We start from the raw sequence: 21355 nt of genomic DNA, 5'->3' as shown, positions 1-21355 counted from the left end.
CCTAACAGCGTTGATGTTGTTCTTGAACTGTGTGCTATATTTCTTTATTTGTAAATGCCATTGGCTTGATATTTTATAGTGCACTGACATTCATACTTTAAGTGTGTCCAAATGCTTTTTTTTACTGCTGCTGTGTGCTGTGTGTGTGTGTGTGTGTCTCGTGTTGGTCTTGGCCTGTGTTCAATTTGAAGATACACATGTTCATAAGTAAAGAGGTGGAAGAAAGATGAATCTGTACCTTTGGCTCGGGGGCTGTGATAGAAAGCATGTCTGGATCTGTTCAGGCTCAACTTAGATGTGTTTTCTTTTCCTGATGATCGGTAGTACGTAACCCAGCAGAACCTCTAATGGAGCTGATCGTGTGTCTGTCTTGACTTGAAACGTGTGTATGTGTGTGTGCCCGCGCTGAATGTGTTTACTGTCTCTTGTCAGGTGAGATGGTGAGAGGGGGGACGGAGTGAGGCCATGGGCTGCACCTCGGCTAAGCAGGTGTCGGCTGTGCCCACCGACGAAGAGGGCCGGGGCAAAGCCTACAGCAACGGTGACCTCTTCACTGGTCAGTCACCAACACACACACACACACACACACATACACGCACAACGAATTTATGTTGCATGAATGGTCAGAATTAACAAACCCACATTACTCACCAGTGTGCAAATTAAAATGGTAATTTCTTTGTCAAGGGCTGGTGTACATAATATTTAAAGATACGCAATGGCAAATAAACTATTGTAGGGTTAAATCCTGGATTAGGCGAGGCATGAGTTATGACCATTGTGCCACTTAAAGGTATTATTCACTCAAAATAAAAAGCCATTATGTATACACATCTATAATTTTCTCACCCTCATGTTGTTCAAAACCTGCATGACTTTCTTTTTTGTAACATAAAGGAACTAATTGAAGTCGACTGACCCCAGTGTTCTTCAAAATTGAAAAATATGTTTGTTTGTTTTTTTTAAAGTAAAATTCAAGTCACGCTGGATTAGACAATATGATTATCCAATGATAAAGCACTTACAGATGGAACCAGAGATGTGATTGATTCCCATGGTTGTCTATCACATTTTGAGAATGCTGTTTCACCATTTTGTGTTCCATTGATTCATTTAAGCCTGTTTTCTATCCTGCATTGGTTGAACTATACATGAACTGTATGCATAATATGTACTGGGGTTGTTATGATACTGGAACTTGGTTTTAAAGACGTCAATTTCCTGCTAATATTTCTTTCTTAAACAGTGCTGATTTGCCATTGTGTTTGCATGCTCAACAAAAATGACTGCGATTGGTCGTGAAGGTTCACCAAACTGACCGCTGTTTACTGCGTGTAACCACAGATACAGGGACACTGGAGCGTTTCAAAGCTGCAATTCATAAGCGGATTGCTCGTATGTCAGCTTGTATACAAACCAGCTAATTGACATGACTTTGAAACGCCCCAGTGTTCCTGTATCTGTGTATACACTGAGTAAACAGCAGTTTGGTCAACTGATGACCTGCACGACCAATCACAGTCATTTCTGTTGAGCATGTGAACACAATGGCAAATCATCGATCTTTAAGAATGTCCTCGACAGCGCTCCAATGTTAGTGGGAAATGGATGTCTTTAAAATTTTATTGTCGACTGGTACTGAATTCCAGTGTCTTGCAACCCTAGTGTTTACCCCACTTATGAGAACCAAGTCCATCAGTTGCAGGGCTACCATATAATAAAATGATATTAGCATCAATTAAAGTAATTTTTTTTTCATAGAATGATTGTGCATGATGTAAAAAAAAAAACAATTACAAATACTCAAGTTACTTTAATAGAGTAGTTTTTATTTTATTTTAAAACGTTTATTTATTTGGATAGGAAAGAGAATTAACAGGAAAGCATGGGGAGCAGAGAGAGAGTAAGGATCGGCATAGGACAGCGAGGGGAATCAAACTCGGGTTGCGGTGAGCATCGGAGTGCATGTGTCGACGCACTAACCAATACACCACTGGCACCGACGTTATAAAGTAGTAAGAGTAGTTTTTTCCTAGGGATTGTACTTATTACTAGTAACTAGGTATAAAATATTTTTGCTTGAGAGCATTTTTAGTTCTGCATTGGTATTTTTACTGCACCATTGTCCTGCTTATTTTGCTTTATTTTTGTTGTCTACAGTAATTGACCTGGTAGAATAATCAGTACTGTGATTCCCATAATCTAATCTGGCAAAGAAAACATGCAGACTACAAATCCATCAAAACCTTAAATTTATCAAAAACCTTAAAAAGATTTTTAAGATTAGTTTTGATTAAGTGATTTTTACAAGATGTTGTTTTGGACATACAAGAATAACTCATGGCTTTTTGCTTAAAGGTGAAGACCCTACTCAGTGGTTGTTCTGCACAATGAACCCTTTTCGCATTTAACGGTCATCATAATCTTAAATCCTTGAAAGTTTCTAAACCCTTGAAAGTTTTCAGCCCTTTAATAGTAAGAACTGGCTTTCTCTGATCTCTGTTTTATATCTGAAATATTTATAACTAATCACATATAATATGAATGTATATAAATAAATATTTGATCCACCCTATAAAGGTGTATACTATTCGGAATGCATAATGCACCAATTCAATGCTAGGAAAAATATCATTCATCAGTCTGAAGCTGGCAGTTCTAGAGCACTGATAGACATCTTAAGTATATAAAACACATTTCTGGTAAAATAGGTGTTTAGATCTGCATGAAGCCTTAAAATTTGCATAGTTAATAGAATAGTCACTAAACATATATCAAAACACTGAAAACATATACATTTTTGATAATAAATTAGATGTAATTTAAATACATTCATAAATTTGATTCACCGAAGCATGTTGAAAAGGTTTACCCCACCTCTAATCATCGATGTATAATTCTTCCACTGCTTACACATACTTCTAAATAACCTTCCTAATTCAATTCCAAAGCAAAAATAAACAAGTGAATCAAACATGTATTGTGAAATTCATTCACGGTTGAATAAGTGAACTGCAGTTTAAACAGTTATTCAGTAAATGATTTGACAGAATAATTGAAGAATATGTCTAAATTGATTCAAACTGCTATCTTATAAGTAGGGCCTTTTTGAAAATACCGGTAAGTTCGTTCTGACTATTTTCCTGAAAGAAAAGTTGTAACATTACCGGTAATTTGCCAGAATGCTGCGCTGTGTGAACGCGAAAGCAAAATTGCCGGAAAGAGTGCATGCACATCTAGAACGCACTGACGTGAGACGTCTACTTTAACCCATCAGAACACTCAGACGCATTCACGTCCGCACGGTTTATGACATTTATATGTTCCTTAATGCCAACGGTGTAAATAATTATCGACAAAGAGCTTAGAATGAACAAGAGGCGACACTCAATAGAACGTTCCATTGCAACAGCAGCGCCCAGCAACAGCCCCGGATTGCGCCATTTTGTTGTGAAAGTGGTCAGCTGTCTATTGTATCTTATTGCTGTCACGATGGCAAGCAGCTGCTTTAGTTTTTATTTATTTATTTAAAAAGCGCATTAAAGCTGAGATACAACCTGAAAGATGACAATACAACACTTACCATCACAATTATCACGTTTAATAGTTTATTTTACGGACTATGCTGCTGTTCTATTGGAATTTTCCTTCCAAAATCTAGTGGCTTTTTCCCAAATCGCACTAGAGTGTCGCCTCTTGGTGATTCTATGCTCTTTGCTATCGATAAGATGCTTATGATAAGCCGTTGTTTGTTTACCTTCAAGCTCTGCTTCCTTCAGTTGCTTGACTTGTCGCGTTTGCCCGTGAAGCAGCGGGTGAACGCCAACACACATATTATGTACATCTCGACATGCGAAAGTGTTTCTCTATATGTTTTCATCGAAATTGTTCACAATACTGATCCATCCACAGAGTATGTAATGTAATCAAATGTTTATAAATACAAGCGCAGCCGTTTAGTGGTCATTTCTGGTTCATGATGTCAGAATTTACATGTATTTTGGAATGGATATATAAACGGTCTTTTCCGGAAATATTCTGTAACGTCCTTGCCTGTGTGAACAATGCTTTTTTTTAATTTAACGGTAAAGAGGTTCCGGTAATTTTCCGGATATTTACCGCTAATGCTGTGTGAAACAGGCCAATGGCTGCTATTAAACAAGATTTTTTCAAAATATCTCTTCTTGTGTTTAACAGAAGAAAGAAACTCAAATAGCGTTTGAACAAGTGAATGATGAGTAAATTATGAAAGAATATTACATTTTGGGTGAACTAACCCTTTTTAAAGCCAAGTGCAATGTTTTGAATAGTCAGAAGGATTTCATTGCATTGATGATTTCATTGTTATTCCGTCAGACATGATATGTGGAAAGTAATTTGAACAAAAAAAGAAGAAAAAGCTTTTGAACATAGACCAATCTTTGGCCATCAAAGTAATTTACAACCACCCAAGTAATTTACGCCCAAAGGCCACCTAAGTAATTTATGTCGAAGCAGTAAATAATGTGTTTTACAATGTTTTGGGATGTTGATTACATTCTGGGAATTCTTGGATGCATCCGTCCAGCCAGTCAAACCGACGTGTTTGCCTATGTAAAGCCTGTCAGCTGCGTCTGTGCCAGCAGGCGTGTGTTTGAGGATAACATTATCAGCTGGAGTGAGCCACTGACTCATGCCTGTGAGTGTGTTCGCTGCGTTTTTGTGTGTGTGAGAGGTTGTAAATATGTTTTAAAGGGTTTAGATAACAGCAGCACTTAGTATGCGACCTGTCAGAGACTGACAGAGATTATAGGAGATTAAGAATTAGGGGTAAAACGGCAGAAAATCTACACAGGAAGCACTCAATGACCAGCCACAGGAGGCCTTGCTGTCTCTCTCTCTTTCTCTCTCTCTCTCTCTCTCTCTCTATCCATCTTCCTTCCATGTTCTTTTCTCCATCTCTAAGGATTTGTGTGTGAGATGGAGGGGAAACGGTCTGAGAACGAGGGAGTGAGAGAAAGAGAGTGAGTGACGTGGGATCACCAACTCCCGTTTTTTTCCTCCCCTGCCATTTATCCCTCCCTCTGCATATCTGTCGTTCTTCTCAAGGCCACACTTTCCTTGTTTCCTTCCTTACTTCGCAACGGGTCGACTCCTTTTCATTATTCTGCCTGCTTTTCCGCCGCCTTCCCATTACCTAAGCTATTTTACTTCACTTCCCCCCTCATGCTGCGTTTCTTGGCTTCTTGCTGCTTTTCGTGTTCTGTTAAGCAAAGTACTTTCAAACTACTTAGAATATGTCTGCTGTGTATTTACAGTATCCACACACTGCTATTCAAATGCATGGCATCAATCTGGATGAATGAAAAGCCAGCGAATGCAGCGTTTTTTGGCTTCTTGTTGTTTTTCATGTCTTTTTTTTTTTTTCTAAGAAAGTACTTCCAAACTAGTGATATTTGTGCTGTGTATATTTAGTTTGCACGTTACCATTCAGATGCATGGTGTTAAATGAATAGTTCACCTAAAAATGAAAATTCTATCATTGTTTAATCTTGTTTCAAACCTATAAGATTTGTAATGTAAACCTGTAACCATTGACTTGTGTAGTATTTGATTTTCCTACTATGGAAATCAATGGTTACAGGTTTTCAGCTTTCTTTTTGAATGTTTGTATACACTTTATTAAGATTTTCCTGCAATCTAGGCCTAAATTTGCATACACTGAAAAAAACAGACATCAAGAAACACCAATCAACACAAACGTTCATTCATTTTATTTTCAGTGTAGTCCCTTTATTAATCTGGCGTCACCACAGCAATGATCGTGCTACCCACTGCGCCACCGAGACGCCCACAAACATTCAATCGTTAACAAATATTACATATTTAAAAGTCTAATTTAAAACAATTGTATCTGCGGCAGTCAACATGGATCATCTACCAGAAGGCAATAACTCGTACTCACAATATAAACTGCGAGAGGTCAGCTAATATATTAAAAGCTTCATCCTGAAGTGATTGCTCATTGACAGATTGAAAGGATCGGTATTCCCTTTTCCCTATGATTCTCATAGCTGTCTTCACCAGTCATCCAAGCTTAGCTTTAGATAGAACTATAATGTTTTTGTACCAGACAGTAAATCCATAGTGCATTAGGCTTTCAATGACAGCTTTGTCAAACAAAAACATAACTTTTTGCTGTACCCCAAAAACTCTGTCTCTATAAAAAAACGACGAGAACAAACACTGTCTACATGTGAACCCCAGGTAAGCAAGCTCTGTGAACACCTAGATATTTATAAGAGCACACTTGTTTAATGGGCTCTGGATGACTTTGGATCAAAGATCATTTCCTCAGTTTTGTTGATATTAATAAGGAGATAGTTTGAAGCGCTCCTTTTCACAAACCTTTAAGACAGAAACTGGTATAGGTTTGGAACCACTTGAGGGTGAGTAATTGTGAGTAAATTGTCAATTTTTTGTCAACTATTCCTTTAATCCGAATGTATTTAAGAAAATCAAATGACTGAAAAGACTTTAAAATGTTCCCAAAAAAAAAAAAAAAATCAGCTTTAAATACTGCGGTTTGTGTTTATCAAAGGATCCTGTTTTTCATATTGATAGTAATGAGAAATGAGAATGAAAGTCAACACGTAAAAAGATTTCATAATCATGCGAGACTAAAACTTACTTTTTCAGATCAATTAAAATAAAAAAGCTCATTTTAGCAGTACAGTCTAATTATTTTCCCTGTATTTTAATCAAATAAATACAGCCTTTGTGAGTAGATTACATTTCTTTCAAAACATAAAATCTACTCTAATCTTAACTCCAAATTTTCAACAAAATAAACTGCATAAAATATACAAACTATAATATAACTAATCGAACGCCTTTGTGACATTTTCCATGTTTTAATTCAAAATTCTAGTTATTCTTGTTCATACTAAAGTTATTAGTGATCAAGATGGGAACAGTAGGTTTCTCAACCTCATTTTCATTCATGTTAAATGAAGCCTTGCATCTAAATAGAACAAATTACACAGTGTCCCACAATGCAATGCTGCCAACTTATTTGTCAGTGTTTCCCAGTGTGAGAAATGAGCCAAAAGAAATCTCAGTCACAGTTTACGTCTCTTGCTTGGCATCTGATGAGAAACTGTTTGAAAAATGTGCCGTTGCATAATTTGTTTCATAATATCTTTAAAAAAATTAGAAAGGTGGCTGGACTGTAGGTATATACTGTGCAGTATGCTTGTATCAGTGTTTTTAGTGTTACTTATACACTATAGGTTTCATATGAATAATTATCAATTGTACTTTATTCGAATGTGATAAGTTTATTTTACGTTTTAATTTTAGTTTAAATAAATAAAATGAATGAATGAAAAAAAAATGAATGAATGAATGAAAATTCCTTAAGTCTTGAATGCTTAATTCAAAAACGGGATTTAGTTTCCAAAACATTTTGTAAACACCTGTAAGATTTACATGAGATGCAAAGTGAAGTTTATTTCTAATCAAATTTTTTCCAGAGGATCACACTTTTATGATTGTACACGTCTGGTCCCGCATTAGCCTACGATTGATTCACGAATCAGATGATTCCTAACTCACTATAAATAACCAAAGTTTCTTATCTCAATATCTTCATCTTGAAGAATCCCCCCACCCACCCCTACTTCCCTTCCTTTTTTGATGGGAGACTCGGCGGCCCAGTGATTAGCACTGTTGCCTCACAGCAAGAATGTCTCCAGTTAAAGTACCAACTAACCCGTCAACAATTCTGTGCGGAGTGTGTTCATTCTCCCCATGCTCGTGTGGGTTTTCTCCGGGTTCTCCAGTTTTCACCCACAGTCCAAAAAAAACGCAACATAAGTAAATTGAACATACCAAATCGACATCATAGTCAAGCTCTTAGCAAGCCATATATTTCTCCATAGCCATCCCAAATCTGTCATTAGTCAGAAAAACAAAAGAGTTCATCGAGATCTACCTCAAACTCCCCTCTCGCCCTGCTAACAGGAGCCAAGTGTGAACTCTTGAAATGCATTCCGACATTTTTAAAACTCATGGAGTCACAAGGCATGCAATTTTTTGTAAAATAATAATTTTAGCACATTACATGCACTGTATTCAATTTTATTATGAATGGCCAAGACACCAGGTACATTTCTAGTTCATTTGTTTTTCCTACATTACTCATTACGCTTGTAAAAAATTTTGAAAACACTATTGGAATACATAAATCCCTATATCTTTGTAAATAAACCTTCTAAAGGCTTAAAAATGTTTGAAATATTTGTTTGCTGAAAACCAAAATCTAAAAGGCTATTGAGGTATTGGCATTGATTCATTGGCATTGATACATTTGAACAAACTTTCAGTGAGAACTTGTATAAATAATTTGGAGCTTGACTGTACATCCATGACATGAGTCGATTTGACACAAAATGGCATTATTTCGTTTTAATTATGCTTATTCATTGCATTTGATGAAGAACTTAATTGTCGTCCAATAATAACAAGCATTCTGTAAGCATGCTGAATCCACCATGTCAGTTTAGCCACATTCACGATAACAGCTTGACCAATATATAAACTGCTGTTCTGGTTCAACATAATATATCATTAGGAAGTAGCCATATAGTCATAAAACCTGTGGTCATATTAAGATACGGGCTCTGTTAGTTCTGCATTTGGTCTTGTAAAATCTGTATCTTCTGGTCTACATCTCTTTTCACTGCGTGTGATCTTTAGGCTCATGTGGCGATCTGATAATCTAAGCAAACTGTTACGCGCGACAACAGATTGATGAGTATTATATTCACCAGAGCACAGTGACCTGGTTTGCTGTGGATTATGTCTCTTCTTCTCGCTCTTTTTCGCTGGTTCTGCTGCCAGCCTGATGTCCTTCTTTCCGATGCCCTTCCCGGCTGTCAGTCAAACGGCTCTATCAATAGAACAGAGAAACAGCCCGGATCCCTCGCTTTTTCTCTCAACTCTCTGATTTGTTTAGTGCCAACAGACTGTTTATCAGGCAGATAGTGTAGGTTTGTGTGCGAAATCATGATTTCCCTGAGATGCAGAAAATACTTTGATATATTTAATACTATTTAGATTGGTGCATGAAGTGGTTTTGGTGGTTTATGAGGACACATTTGTATAATAACATGGGTATTACAAATTTGAATTGGTTCATAAGGACATTAGATTTATGTCCTCATAAACCACATGTCCTCATAAACCACATGCCCTTTTAACTTAAAACACTTAACAGGGTGTTTTAAAAACAGAACAGCCTTAAAAATTAAGATGCCAAAATAATTGTTTGTTGAGAACCAACATCTGAAAGGCTATTGAGATATTGATAGTACTTCTGGAGTTATAGGCTTCCAAACAAGATGTATTCCCCCCCACCCCCCAATCTCATCAATGCTATGTAAAGCAATATATGATTAATCCCCAAATATACAGTCAAGACAATGGACATGTCTGAATGACATGGTTATGAGCTAGTTATTACAATTTTGATTTGGTTTATAAGGACATATGTCCTAGTAATTTTAAGTTCTTAAAATTCCTACTTAACAGGGTGCTTTACTATTCAAAATTGGGTTTAATAATTGGCATTTAATAAGTGGCTTGTTAAAAACCGCCAAAACTAACAGTATTGTTTTTTTTTTTTTTGGTGTTTTCTGCCAGTAAATATAATGGGGTGTTCCAACTACTAGTCATAACTTTTTGATTTTGTGGCTAATTCATATGAATTTGTACAATTTAGTACGATTTGCTTATCCCCAATGACGATTGGGTTTAGAGGTAGGGTTTGGTGGCATGCTTCCTTTGAAAAATTGTTACATTTTTGTACGAATGAACTGATTTGGCCACTAAACTGACAAAATGTAAAATAGTTATGTTTTCTCGTAAAAAATCAGACTTGGTGTTCAGATTGATGCTGATTTGGACCAACAAAGTGACTGGAAGATGTTTGATTTTCCAACATTGCCAACAGACAGTTTTATTTTCTTCATATTAGAGGCAGGTATTGATCAATGTTGGTGTGTTTAGGTTATATGTTTCGCTTAGCTTAGTTTTGTGGCTTCAGGTTATTGAATTATTCTGTTTATAGTCCTTTATTTAAAGAATCAACTTGTCACTTGTTCGTTGAATCTAAACAGATTCGACTTGTGAGTCATTTTTTAAAAACGAATCACTGTTTTAATGTAATTTTTCCTGTATCGTAGTTAATTGAATTTATTCTCATTCCTCTCTTTTTCTTGATTGACTTGATTAGTGCCAACAGACTGTTTACTAGTCAAACTCTGTCAGTGTACAGGCTGAGTGTATGTGTGTTTGTGTGTCCTTGTCTGTGATTCAGAGCTTAGTCAATCCCAGAAACACACACACACACACACACACACACGCACACACGCACACACACACACACACACACGGTCTCCGCACAATGACAGGAAAGGCCGAGCTGCCCTAAAACAAACACGAGGGGCAGCAGGCGGAGAATATGCTGTCTGGTTACATGTGATCTGTATGTGTGTGTTTGTATGTCTGTGTTTGCTGACTGTCTATATAATGGGGCATTCACACTTATGGAGATTTGCATTGACAAAATGACTGGAAGATATTATATTTTTCAACGAGAGCTGATCAGATCTGTCGTTTCAAAAAGGATTAACATTAAAAAACAAAAACCTGTGTTAAATTAAGCTACATTTGCAAAGACAATATTGGTCATTTTCTGTAGGTTTAATCTCAATAAAATAAAATAAAATCAGTAAGTAAAAATAAATAGAATTTTGAAATAAATGGAGATCACACACAGTTTTATTTAAAAAATAAACTATTTTGCAAAACCCTACATTTGCTTTTCCGTGCACCACAAGAGCACAATGCAATAGATATATTATTTTGCATTTAGTTCATTTTACAGTCTTTTTATTGAAAAATAAATAAACAGTACAGGCAGCAAAACTCATTCAATCTCAAATCTGTCAAATTTAAGATTTCACGAATGGACCCTGGATCAATGTTGAACATCATAATGAGTGATTAAATTGTTTAATCTGTATAACTTCATGTCTTTCGTTCATTCAGGGTTTACAGTTCTGTACACACACTGTTAACAATTTTTGCAAATTACACAGTATTTAACTGTAATATGAACTGTATTTTACTAGGACAGTTATGCAGTATGTTACTTTATTATAAAGCTGCATAGTGAAAATTACAGTAAAATACACATACAATTCTGTAAATACAAATACAGCAGGATAAATAGTGCTGTAAATGTAAATACAGTCATTTTTTCAGTAATTTGAGTTACTTAAATACAGTATCTGTAATTGATTTACAGTAAATTACTGGTGAACTGCTGCCAGTAAGTTACTGTAAATTCTAATGAAATTGTTAACAGTGCATACACACATATTTTGAATTAAACCCATGATGTAAAAGCTCTGTACCAGCAGTGATTTGTTTTCTTCCTGCATCAAAAAAAAATGATGCATGGAGAACTGCCAGATATTCCCATCATTGATTCACGTGTCGATATGATGCATAATGCATTTCAGCAATGCTGCAATGAAACTTTCCACTCAGGTTCATTTTTATTGACGAGAAAAAAACGATTCATGTCAATTTGTAGACCTACAATATATATTAGCTATTAACTGAGAACAGATTTTCAAAAGATATGGCTACTTGCACAAGTTGCAATATCAGGCTTAATAAAACAGCACTGCATGATAATACAGACACTTGTCGACCTTCAGAGATAAAAACCGCTGTTTGAATCCACGCATGTGTGTGCGTGTGTGTGCATGTGGCTGAATACATACACACAGCAATTTCTCAAAGTCACCAGGTGACCGTGTCCACAAACCCAATGTTTAGCTAATGTTTTTAACAGCAACGGCGTATAGCAGAGCAACAGATCATCTCAATGACACTCTGTCGTCTGAGGTTTAGACGTATGACTTGAAGTTTAACGACTGATCTTTAACCAGAGGCGTGTTTTGCTCGTGTGTCTAAAGGTAGAGCAAAACGTGCCTTGTGTTTTGTTTTTATTACATACAGTCGGAATTATTAGCCCTCCTGAATTATTAGCCCCCCTGTATATTTTTGCCCCAATTTCTGTTTAACGGAGAGTTTTTGTTTCAAGACATTTCTAAACATAATAGTTTTAATGACTGATTTCTTGACAGTTTATAATATTTTATTTTTGAGGATAATCGTATTCAGTTTAAGTGCAATTTAAAACCAGCAAACATTTTTTGTTTTTGCTGTGTTTTCCAACTGCGTACACAAAATCTTTTCTTGTGACATGATTTCTGAAATATCTCACTCAAAATGCAAAACTACACCACAAATCTCCAAAACCAATAGCTGTTTCTCAGCCTTGAACTCAGTTTTCAATCACATAAAAAAATTTTCCAAACACTACACACAATGCTCTAGTTAAAACACACGAATCTAACAGGAAACTACTTGCTTTCCTTTTCCAAGCACAATCAAAATGCTACACCGGTCACGCGCACACTCCTCAAATCAATGACTGTAAAAAAATATGGACGACGTGACATCGCCTTTTCCCATAAAACGCTTTGAAGGCAAAATGCCTCATGACTGGCACAAACTGTCACAAAAAACTGCTGAAATTGGAGCCTGGGCATGTGCAGAAAAGACTACCTGATTGAGCCAGAGGCGGAGCCGCTGAATCAAGCTTCCAACCAAGCGCTTGTACGTCAAATCAACCACGCCCCCCTGAAGTTCTCATTTGACCGTCCGTATCTGCACTATAACAAAGACTCGTAAATATAAAGATAAGCACTTGCATTTAAAAACACATAATAATATATGATTTATTTAAATAACTGTGTGATGTAAGCTGTTATAATTTAATAAAAACAATATATGTTGGACTGCAGAAATAAAAGATCTTTCATACACTCTAGCCTAAGTTAGACTTCACTGACTGGGTAGGTGCAAGGAATATTGTCAAACTGCCATGTGTGTATAGACTATCCTGTCGCAAAACGCAGCGAAAGTCCTACATGACAGTAATAGTTTGAATAAGGTCTTTACATGTCTGTACTGCACTTCAATAATGAGACTAAAATCGGCATACTCCACATGTCTTAATTTGATTTTTCTTTAGTTCGATTATGACCTTCATTAGATTAAATTAATCAAAAACCTCTGTTTACATGGTAGACTCTTAATCAGAGTATTGTCTTAATCATATTAAAATCGGATTATTGGTGTCCATGTAAACGTACTCATTGGTGTTTACAGTGTACCTATTACACCTTTCAACAAATTACTGTCACCGTAGATAATTTTATTGAACAGTACATATAAGCCTATGAAAGAGAAAAGAGCTTTAAATTGTAAACAACAGTGTTGACATGATCTATCCAAAAGTGTTAAATTCTGAAAGAAGGGTTTGCCAGTGCTTATTTTGAAAGAAATATGAGGCATTTTGCAATTTGTGTGTACAGTTTTGGGAATTGTGATTTTTAAAAAAAGTGGCTCTGTTTTGAAAACTTGTGTTAGCAGTTGTCTAATAGATGTCTAATAGACGTATAAACATAGTCGTCTTTGCTAAAACAAGGTTAAACTTGGGCTGTCAGTGAAAATCTAATAGACATCTAAGAATAGGCCAAAACTACACTGTTAAAAATTGTCCCGTTAAAAAACAGTAAGTTACTGGCAGCACAGTTGCCAGCAAGTTACTGTTAAATTAACAGCATCTAGCTGTAGTTGAAATTTACAGGTTGTTACTGTTTTTAAAAAATACAGCATAAAGCTGTTATTTTCTACATTAACAGTAATTAACTGTTAAAATTAACGGTTAATTAATGTTTATTTGAATTTTTAACTGTAAACTACAAATATGTTATCCTGAGAAATGAACTGCTAAGAAAACGGGTATATATAAATTTTTTATTTGTTATAAAAACACAGTTTAATACAATGCACACATATAGCCTTATTGGAAACATAAAAAAATGCAGTGTAACTTCAACTTTTATTACATCTTATTACACTTATATATTTCAAAATTAGTGGCTATGGAAAACCAAGTAGAATTACTACAACAATTACTACTCTGAAAACTTCTGAGTCAATTACAGAATTAGTCATTAAGAAATAAAAAACAATGCAATGAACAGTTTAGGTATTAAAAAACAAACACCTGAAAAAATTATGCGACTAACACAATAAAATGAGTGCCATTAGTGACGAGGATGTGTAAGATGTGTGTGTGTGTGTGTGTGTGTGTGTGTGTGTGTGTGTGTGTGTGTGTGTGTGTGTGTGTGTGTGGTGTCACTTATATGACATCCTACTCAAAGTCCATTAGCATCTTTAAGTAAACTGGCAACCTTAGTGTTGACTGAATTCTTTTTGTGGGTGACCTTCCCCGATAGGATGTGTCCACTCTTGGAGCCTTGTTCAGGGTTTACCCATGAAGCTCCTGAAAAAAAGCATACATTCATAATTAGTGTGGGTTAAAGTTTAAATAATAATAATATGAAGATAAATAAATATATGAATCTAAGCGTCTAACCTCTGAATTAATTCCAATGTGCATGCAGCCTCAGCTTGGTTCTCCACATTGAAAATGTAGTAAGTTGAAAACACAGCAGCTATACCAGACAGAAAACTAGGCTGGATGCTCTCTCAGATTATTTGCCCCTCAAAACTAATCATCCATTTATGAATGTAGCTTCCGGGTTTTTCTCCTAAAACGTTTAAAAGAAAAAAAAAACAATGTCAGCAGTCACATGAAATCATATTTTCTACTGCCTAGTTGAACATATATGTGAGGGAAGCTGACATAATTTTACTTAGTCTCAAAGGCCTGTTCTTTTAACACAATAAATGTATTTGAAAATGTTGATTGTGGACCCACCTGGACAGCCACTGAAATCAACATGTATGTACAGTGTATTGTGAAATTGTCACTGCAATGTTTGTGATTTATTTAACTTAATATTTATGATCAACATAGCTGATGTGTTAAAAAACTAAAATTGAATTATATAGTAAATTTAATAAAATGTTTTCCAAAGGTGAATGAAAGCTTGGGGAAAGTATGGCAGAACATTTAATTTATGTATTTGTGTATTTTGTTTTGTTTAAAAGAATTTACCATGTTTGCTAAAATACAGAGAAAACACCCTTGGTTGCTTAAGTAATAAAATACAGTTCTAAACATACCAAAAAGTATCAGTCAAGGAATTGCAGGTAGTTCAAGGGTCTTTTCTACATCAGGTACAGTAGAAGATGCCTAAGACAAGAATTACAATGATGTGGAAAGAGACAAAATTAACAACCATAATGTATGCGTAACATTTTTTAATTGTTTTTTTAGTTATTAGGACAATAATGCCATATAGACAATAATAATTAACTTTACCATGTTATCATGTTTCATTAAACTCACCTTGTAATCAGTAATCAATATCTGTATCAGAAATCCAGCTCCACTCTATGATGCAGTTAGCATGTTCACAGGTTCAGCGCTGAAATGGACATATAAAACATTTTATCGTGGTGATTAGCCAATTGTACTCGACAAAGTAGCATTACAATACAAACCAACAACAGTAAAATTTGCAAACACAGCATTAGGGAAATAAATGTTTTATCAAAGCCTACATTGAAGCCATATTAGCTAACTATTAAAAGCTAAAGCTAAAATTAGCTATGAGATGACAATCTTTTCATCATGCTACATAAATCAATACTACTTTGTTGCTACATATGTTTAAAAACTGACTTTGTAGAAAAGCTTATAGCTTAAATTATTTTTAATTATCATAGTCTGACTTACCGTGTAATCAGGAAATATCTGTGTCAAAAATCCAGTTCCACTCAATGCAGATACAGTTTGCACATTGACAGATTTAGCACTAAAATAGATGTAAAAAAGTTACAATATCAGCATCCAGTTAGCCTATGTGCAATCACAAATGTGTATTTTGTGTAAAATGAGCAAAATAGAGGTGCACTCACCGAGTAAGTCACAGTAAAAAGAAGCATGAAAATCCACATGTGATGGCTGACGCTTCTGTTCAAAAAATACTGTTGATTGCTGTTTTTTTACATTAGTGTGATAAAAACAGTAAAATAATGTTAAATTTCGTCTATGTCATTTCGAAAACCGTAAAAAAACAGCAACATACTGCTTTTGACAATAACAGGATTATACTGTTAAAATTTTGCCGTAAATTAACAGCAATTTTTAACAGTGTAGACTAGTCCTCAAATAAACAGAAATGAATGACTACACATAGAATGTCTGTCTAATCTGACAATGTGACGACTAGTCTAATTTTGGGCTATTTTTAGATGTCTATTAGATTTTCACTGACAGCCTAAGTTTAGCTTTGTTTTAGCCAAGCTGTCTATGTTTAGATGTCTATTAGACGTCTATTAAACACAAAATTGCTTGCTGGGAAGGCTTAACAAGGTTAATTTGGGCATCTGGGCAAGTTAGGGTAATTAGGCAAGTCATTGTATAACAGTGGTCAAAAAAATGTTGCTTAGGGGGGCTAATAATATTGACCTTAAAAAGGTTTTAAATCAATTAAAAACTCAATTCTAGCTGAAATAAAACAAACAAGACTTTCTCCAGAAGAAAAAAATATTATAAGACATACTGTGAAGAATTTCTTGCTTTGTTAAACATCACTTGGGAAATATTTAACAAAGGAGAGCTAATAATTTTGACTTGAACTGTGTATATCTATTTTCTTTTTCATTCCGTAACTATTCCCAGTTATATTACCATGTAATCTTCCACCTACTATGAGAGAAAAGCGGGAGATTGACAAAGTCTCCTCTGTTGCGCTGGACTGACTGTGTTAACAGACACCCACTTATTGAGGAGCTGCAGGGCAAAGCTTCTCTACGCTGTTTCTAAAAGTAAAGCGGCCCACTCATGTTCCTCAGACACGCCACTCACAGTGTAGAACATCTCAAATTAGGCCGGAAGGTAGAAGTGTGAGGAAGACGGGGTTGTGTTGCTGTCGTGTCATCCCGTTTGTTTCATTTTTTTTTTTTAGCCGAGCGAGCAGCCAGACAGCTAAATTACCTGGCCGTCAGAACAAATCTAGTCACGAATGCATCAAGATGAGAATAAAACATTGGAGGTTTTTGATGATCAGTGTGTGTGCTGTGATATGAAATTGTATATTTTTGTTGTATGTTTGAACAATTTGAAAAATGTTACACATGTTAAAATGATAACAATGAAAAATAAATGAATTAAGATTTTTTTTACTTACTTTATTAGAAAATACAACATTGCATTGATTACAATACAAATTTTTGTTTTGTTTGCATTTTAGACCATCAATTTCTAGCTACCAAAATGTTTGTAAATACATGTACAAAACATCCTTAGGACATATAAAAGAATAGAAAAGAATAATAATTCTAAAAAAATATAAATAAATAAATAATTAATAATAAATAAATAAATTTTTTTTTGCTAAAAAAAATTATAAATCAAAAATAATAATCATGAAAATGAATTAAGTGAGAAAGGGAGAAAAAGTGGCCTTGTTTACCGTTACTTTACGGAGTTCAGTATGTGAATTTTGATGATTTTAAAACCTCAACTTAAATTGAATTACATAATGCCACTTGTTTTGTTGTTCCTTTTAAAACAAAACTTAAAAATCTATTATTTTCCTTATTAATTTCCATAGCTCGAGAATCCAAAAAGGTCAACATATTGATTTTATGGCAGCTGTCTTAATATTAAGATATGATTAAATTCCCTCTTGTTATGGTTATGAAATAGTTTGCCCACAAGCAGGAAGTGTTCATGGGCCAGTGACATTGCCACATTGAATGGTGTATAGAAAAGTGTCCCAAATACCTGTAGCTATATACTGTATATCAGGGGCACCACTGGCCGGGCCCTATGACAACATTTTGAGAGTGTCTTTGGGGGGTAGGGGATTCCCTACCCTACCCTACCCTACCCTAATAGTATCTCTGGGGGCCCCAAAACAGTGTGGGCCCATATAATTGTCCTAGCTTCCCCCCTACCGATGCCCCTGTTGTATATTATTAAAAGTAACGGATTGATTGATTGATTGGTTGATTGATTGGTTGGTTGATTGATTTAATTGATTGATTGATTGATTGATTGATTGATTGATTGATTGATTGATTGATTGATTGATTGATTGATTGATTGATTGATTGATTGATTGATTGATTGCTTTCGTCTGAAATTTGCCATGCTTTTGTGTTTTATGAAACACAATTTTCTGGTTAAATTAGCTATTGAAGGATAGAGTAGTTAATAATGATACTAAACCAAACGACAACTCATCGACTCTGTGAGCAATTCATTTTTTTTTTCATTTAATGAAGAACCAAATAATCAATATGTACATTATGTTGTCTGTTTCAAATCAAATGTACTAAAGTATTGTAAATACTTGTAAAATTAAATATTGTGAAAATAAATGTGGTTAGATGTGGGTGAAATAATAGTCCATTTACATTCATCTTAATGGATATATTTATGTAAAAATACAACAGCATACTTATTATGACCTATACTTATTAAAATGTATAATAATAACTGATCATATGAAATGTATATTTTAAATGATTATATTTCTTTTGGGCGTAGTCCCCTTATTAATCAGGGGTCGCCACAGCGGAATGAAACGCTAACTTATCCAGCATATGTTTTATGCAGCAGATGCCCTTCCAGCTGCAACCCAGTACAGAGAAACATCCATGTATTCACATACACACTCGTACACTACGGACAATTTAGCCTACCCAATTCACCTGTACTGCATGTCTTTGGACTGTGGGGGAAACCGGAGCACCCGGAGGAAACCCATGCGAATGCAGGGAGAACATGCAAACTCCACACAGAAACGCCAACTGACCCAGCCGAGGCTCAAATCAGTGTTCTTCTTGCTGTGAGGCGACAGTACTACCTACTGCGCCACCTACATTGCATTACATCACAACTTTATTAAATGCTTGACCCCTTCCCCCCTTTTTTGTCTGTCATAAGCATATGTTTTTTGTTTTGTTTTTTGTTTATGCAAAAAAGTGAATCTGCAGTATTTAATTTGTAATGATACATTTTAGTGAGACCAGGAATAAATAACTAAATGAATTTTATTGTTTCAAATTGGCAGTTAACTCACTCAGTTGAACTGGCCAGCTCTGTCTCCGGGGCTTTGAAGACAAATCAGATGCTGTAAAAATATCCTTGCCTTGGTGCTGTCATACTTATGAGTCATGACACCCGAAGCTGGCACAAAACTGCCTACCATCATTACCTTTAGGAAATATAACAGCCTAATAAAAGCCACATAAAAATAAAACTCAATATTCGCAATGTTGTTTCTTTTCATGAATATGATAAAATGGAATATATATCATATCAGATATTCCATATTAGATCAGTATTGCCACATTTCGTATTCGCCTTATTATGTCAGATTTTCAATTTCTGTATATTGAGAAGGCAAGCATGCATCTCTACATCAGGTCCTAAAGGTCGACATCAAGCTGTTATCACTAATTAGCCAATCACAATATCCGTACATAAGAGAAGCTCTCATCTTACTGCCAAAAATAGCCTGTCTGGTACATATTAAACTGACAAAATGTCACTCTCTCTCACAGCAAACAACCCCAGAGTTCTCCATCAGTTTGTGATTCTTTCTCTCTCTGAAAAGATAGATTTGTAAAAGCTTCTCTGATCTTTTGTTTTAGTAATGGTGTCATGCAAATGTGTGTCTGTGTGTTCATTCAAAACTGATTGAAAGCTGATTCATTCATTTATAAGCCAAGTGATATCTTTGAGTGAGTCATTGAATCATTTATTACACTGTATTGTTGAAAAATGGATTCAGTGATAAAGTTGTCTTTGAGTGAGTCATTGAATCGTTTGTTGAACAGATTCATTAAAAAAACTGATTCATTCAGTGGTGAAACAAGCAAACTGTTTGATTGATTCATTGAGTACATTTTTTAACACATTAATTCAAAAAAGCAGATTCATCCAATATTAAAATTTACAAGTTATTGATATAATTTTTAAGTTACTTAAAATTACTTTAACTTATTACTCACTTATGATCTAATTATAGGTTATTGATACTTGAAATGCAGATTTGATCTATTACATTTTTCGGCCAGTAGCTGGCGCCAATTAACTGTTATTGTTGTCTATTTAATCATTTGTTAAAGAGATTCATTTAAAAATGCCGAGTGAAGTTCTTGAATGAATCAGTTTGTTCAACATCTTTGTCCAAAAAGCTGATTCATCCATTCATTCATCCTGATTCATTTATTAGACCAGTTTGTTAAAAAAATGAATTCAATTATGAAAAAAGTTGTCTTTGAGTGAGTCATCTTGAATCATGTGTAAAAGAGATTCCTTTAAAAATCTTGATTTATCCTGTAATGCATTAAAGTGAAGTTCTTGAATCAATTTGATCAGCATCTTTGTGCAAAAAAAATTAACTGATGGAATGAGTCAATAAATCATTGTTCAATACATTCATTTAAAAAATAGATTCATCCAGCGATGAAACATGTCAAGAGCTACTTTACAGTGACAAAACAAGCATAATCTTAGAGTGAGTCATTGAATCATGAATGGCAAAACAAGCAAAGTGATTGAGTGAGTCATTAAGTACACATTTCAACACATTCATTTAAAAAAAGATGATTCAGTGTTTATAGTTACAAGTTGTTGATATAATTAAAATTTATTTAAAATTACTTTACTTATTACTCATAAGTTATTGACGCTTCAAATGAATATTGAATCCATTCTGTTCTGTTCCATTAAGTAACTGTAATTGTGATTGAATCATTTGTTAAAGTGATACATTTAAAAATCCTGATTCATCCAGTAATGAAACAAGTGAAGTTTTTGAATGAATCGGTTTGTTCAACATATCTGTCCAAAAAAGATGATTCACCACATAAAGAAACAAGTGTAATCTATTATTGAGTCGCTGAATCAGTCTTTTGGCAGATTTGCTCAAAAAGCTGATTCAATCACTGATGAAATAAGTGAGTCAATAAAACATTTGTTCAATGTTTGTTTCAAAAATATATTCATTCAGTGATGAAACAGTTAAGAGCAAATTCACAGTGACAAAACAAGCAACATCTTTGAGTGAGTCATTGAATCATTCGTTCCACTAAGTTGTACAGAAACCTAATTCAACCCCTGATGAAACGAATGACTTCTTTATACGCGAGTCATTGAATCAATTTGTTTAACATATTTGTTTAAAAAAGCTGACTCACCACATAAAAAAGTGCAATCTATGAGTGAGTCATT

The 21355-nt window shown here is 34.8% G+C and overlaps 1 protein-coding gene and 1 long non-coding RNA gene across 6 annotated transcripts in view; one reads left to right on the top strand and one right to left on the bottom strand.

Annotated features, from left to right (window-relative positions):
* Positions 1-21355, top strand: part of zgc:92140 — a 66164-nt gene that overhangs the window by 26869 nt on the left and 17940 nt on the right. For all 5 annotated transcript variants that reach the window (XM_073909338.1, XM_009303890.4, NM_001004593.1 and 2 more), the window contains 1 exon segment: positions 433-556. In XM_073909338.1, the coding sequence (XP_073765439.1) occupies positions 466-556 (91 nt within the window). In that variant the 5' untranslated portion in view covers positions 433-465.
* On the bottom strand, positions 13926-16260 carry LOC141375615 (uncharacterized). Its single transcript, XR_012384236.1, has 6 exons — positions 16021-16260; positions 15839-15917; positions 15449-15527; positions 15223-15292; positions 14570-14744; positions 13926-14476 (listed from the first exon to the last, which is right to left on the bottom strand). It is a non-coding gene; the product is annotated as an uncharacterized lncRNA (long non-coding RNA).

Source organism: Danio rerio, chromosome 8 (assembly GCF_049306965.1).
Source record: "Danio rerio strain Tuebingen ecotype United States chromosome 8, GRCz12tu, whole genome shotgun sequence".
In the NCBI taxonomy this organism is placed as follows: domain Eukaryota; kingdom Metazoa; phylum Chordata; class Actinopteri; order Cypriniformes; family Danionidae; genus Danio; species Danio rerio.
Note: the sequence above shows the minus strand (reverse complement) of the source record. Positions and strands in the feature narration are given on the sequence as shown.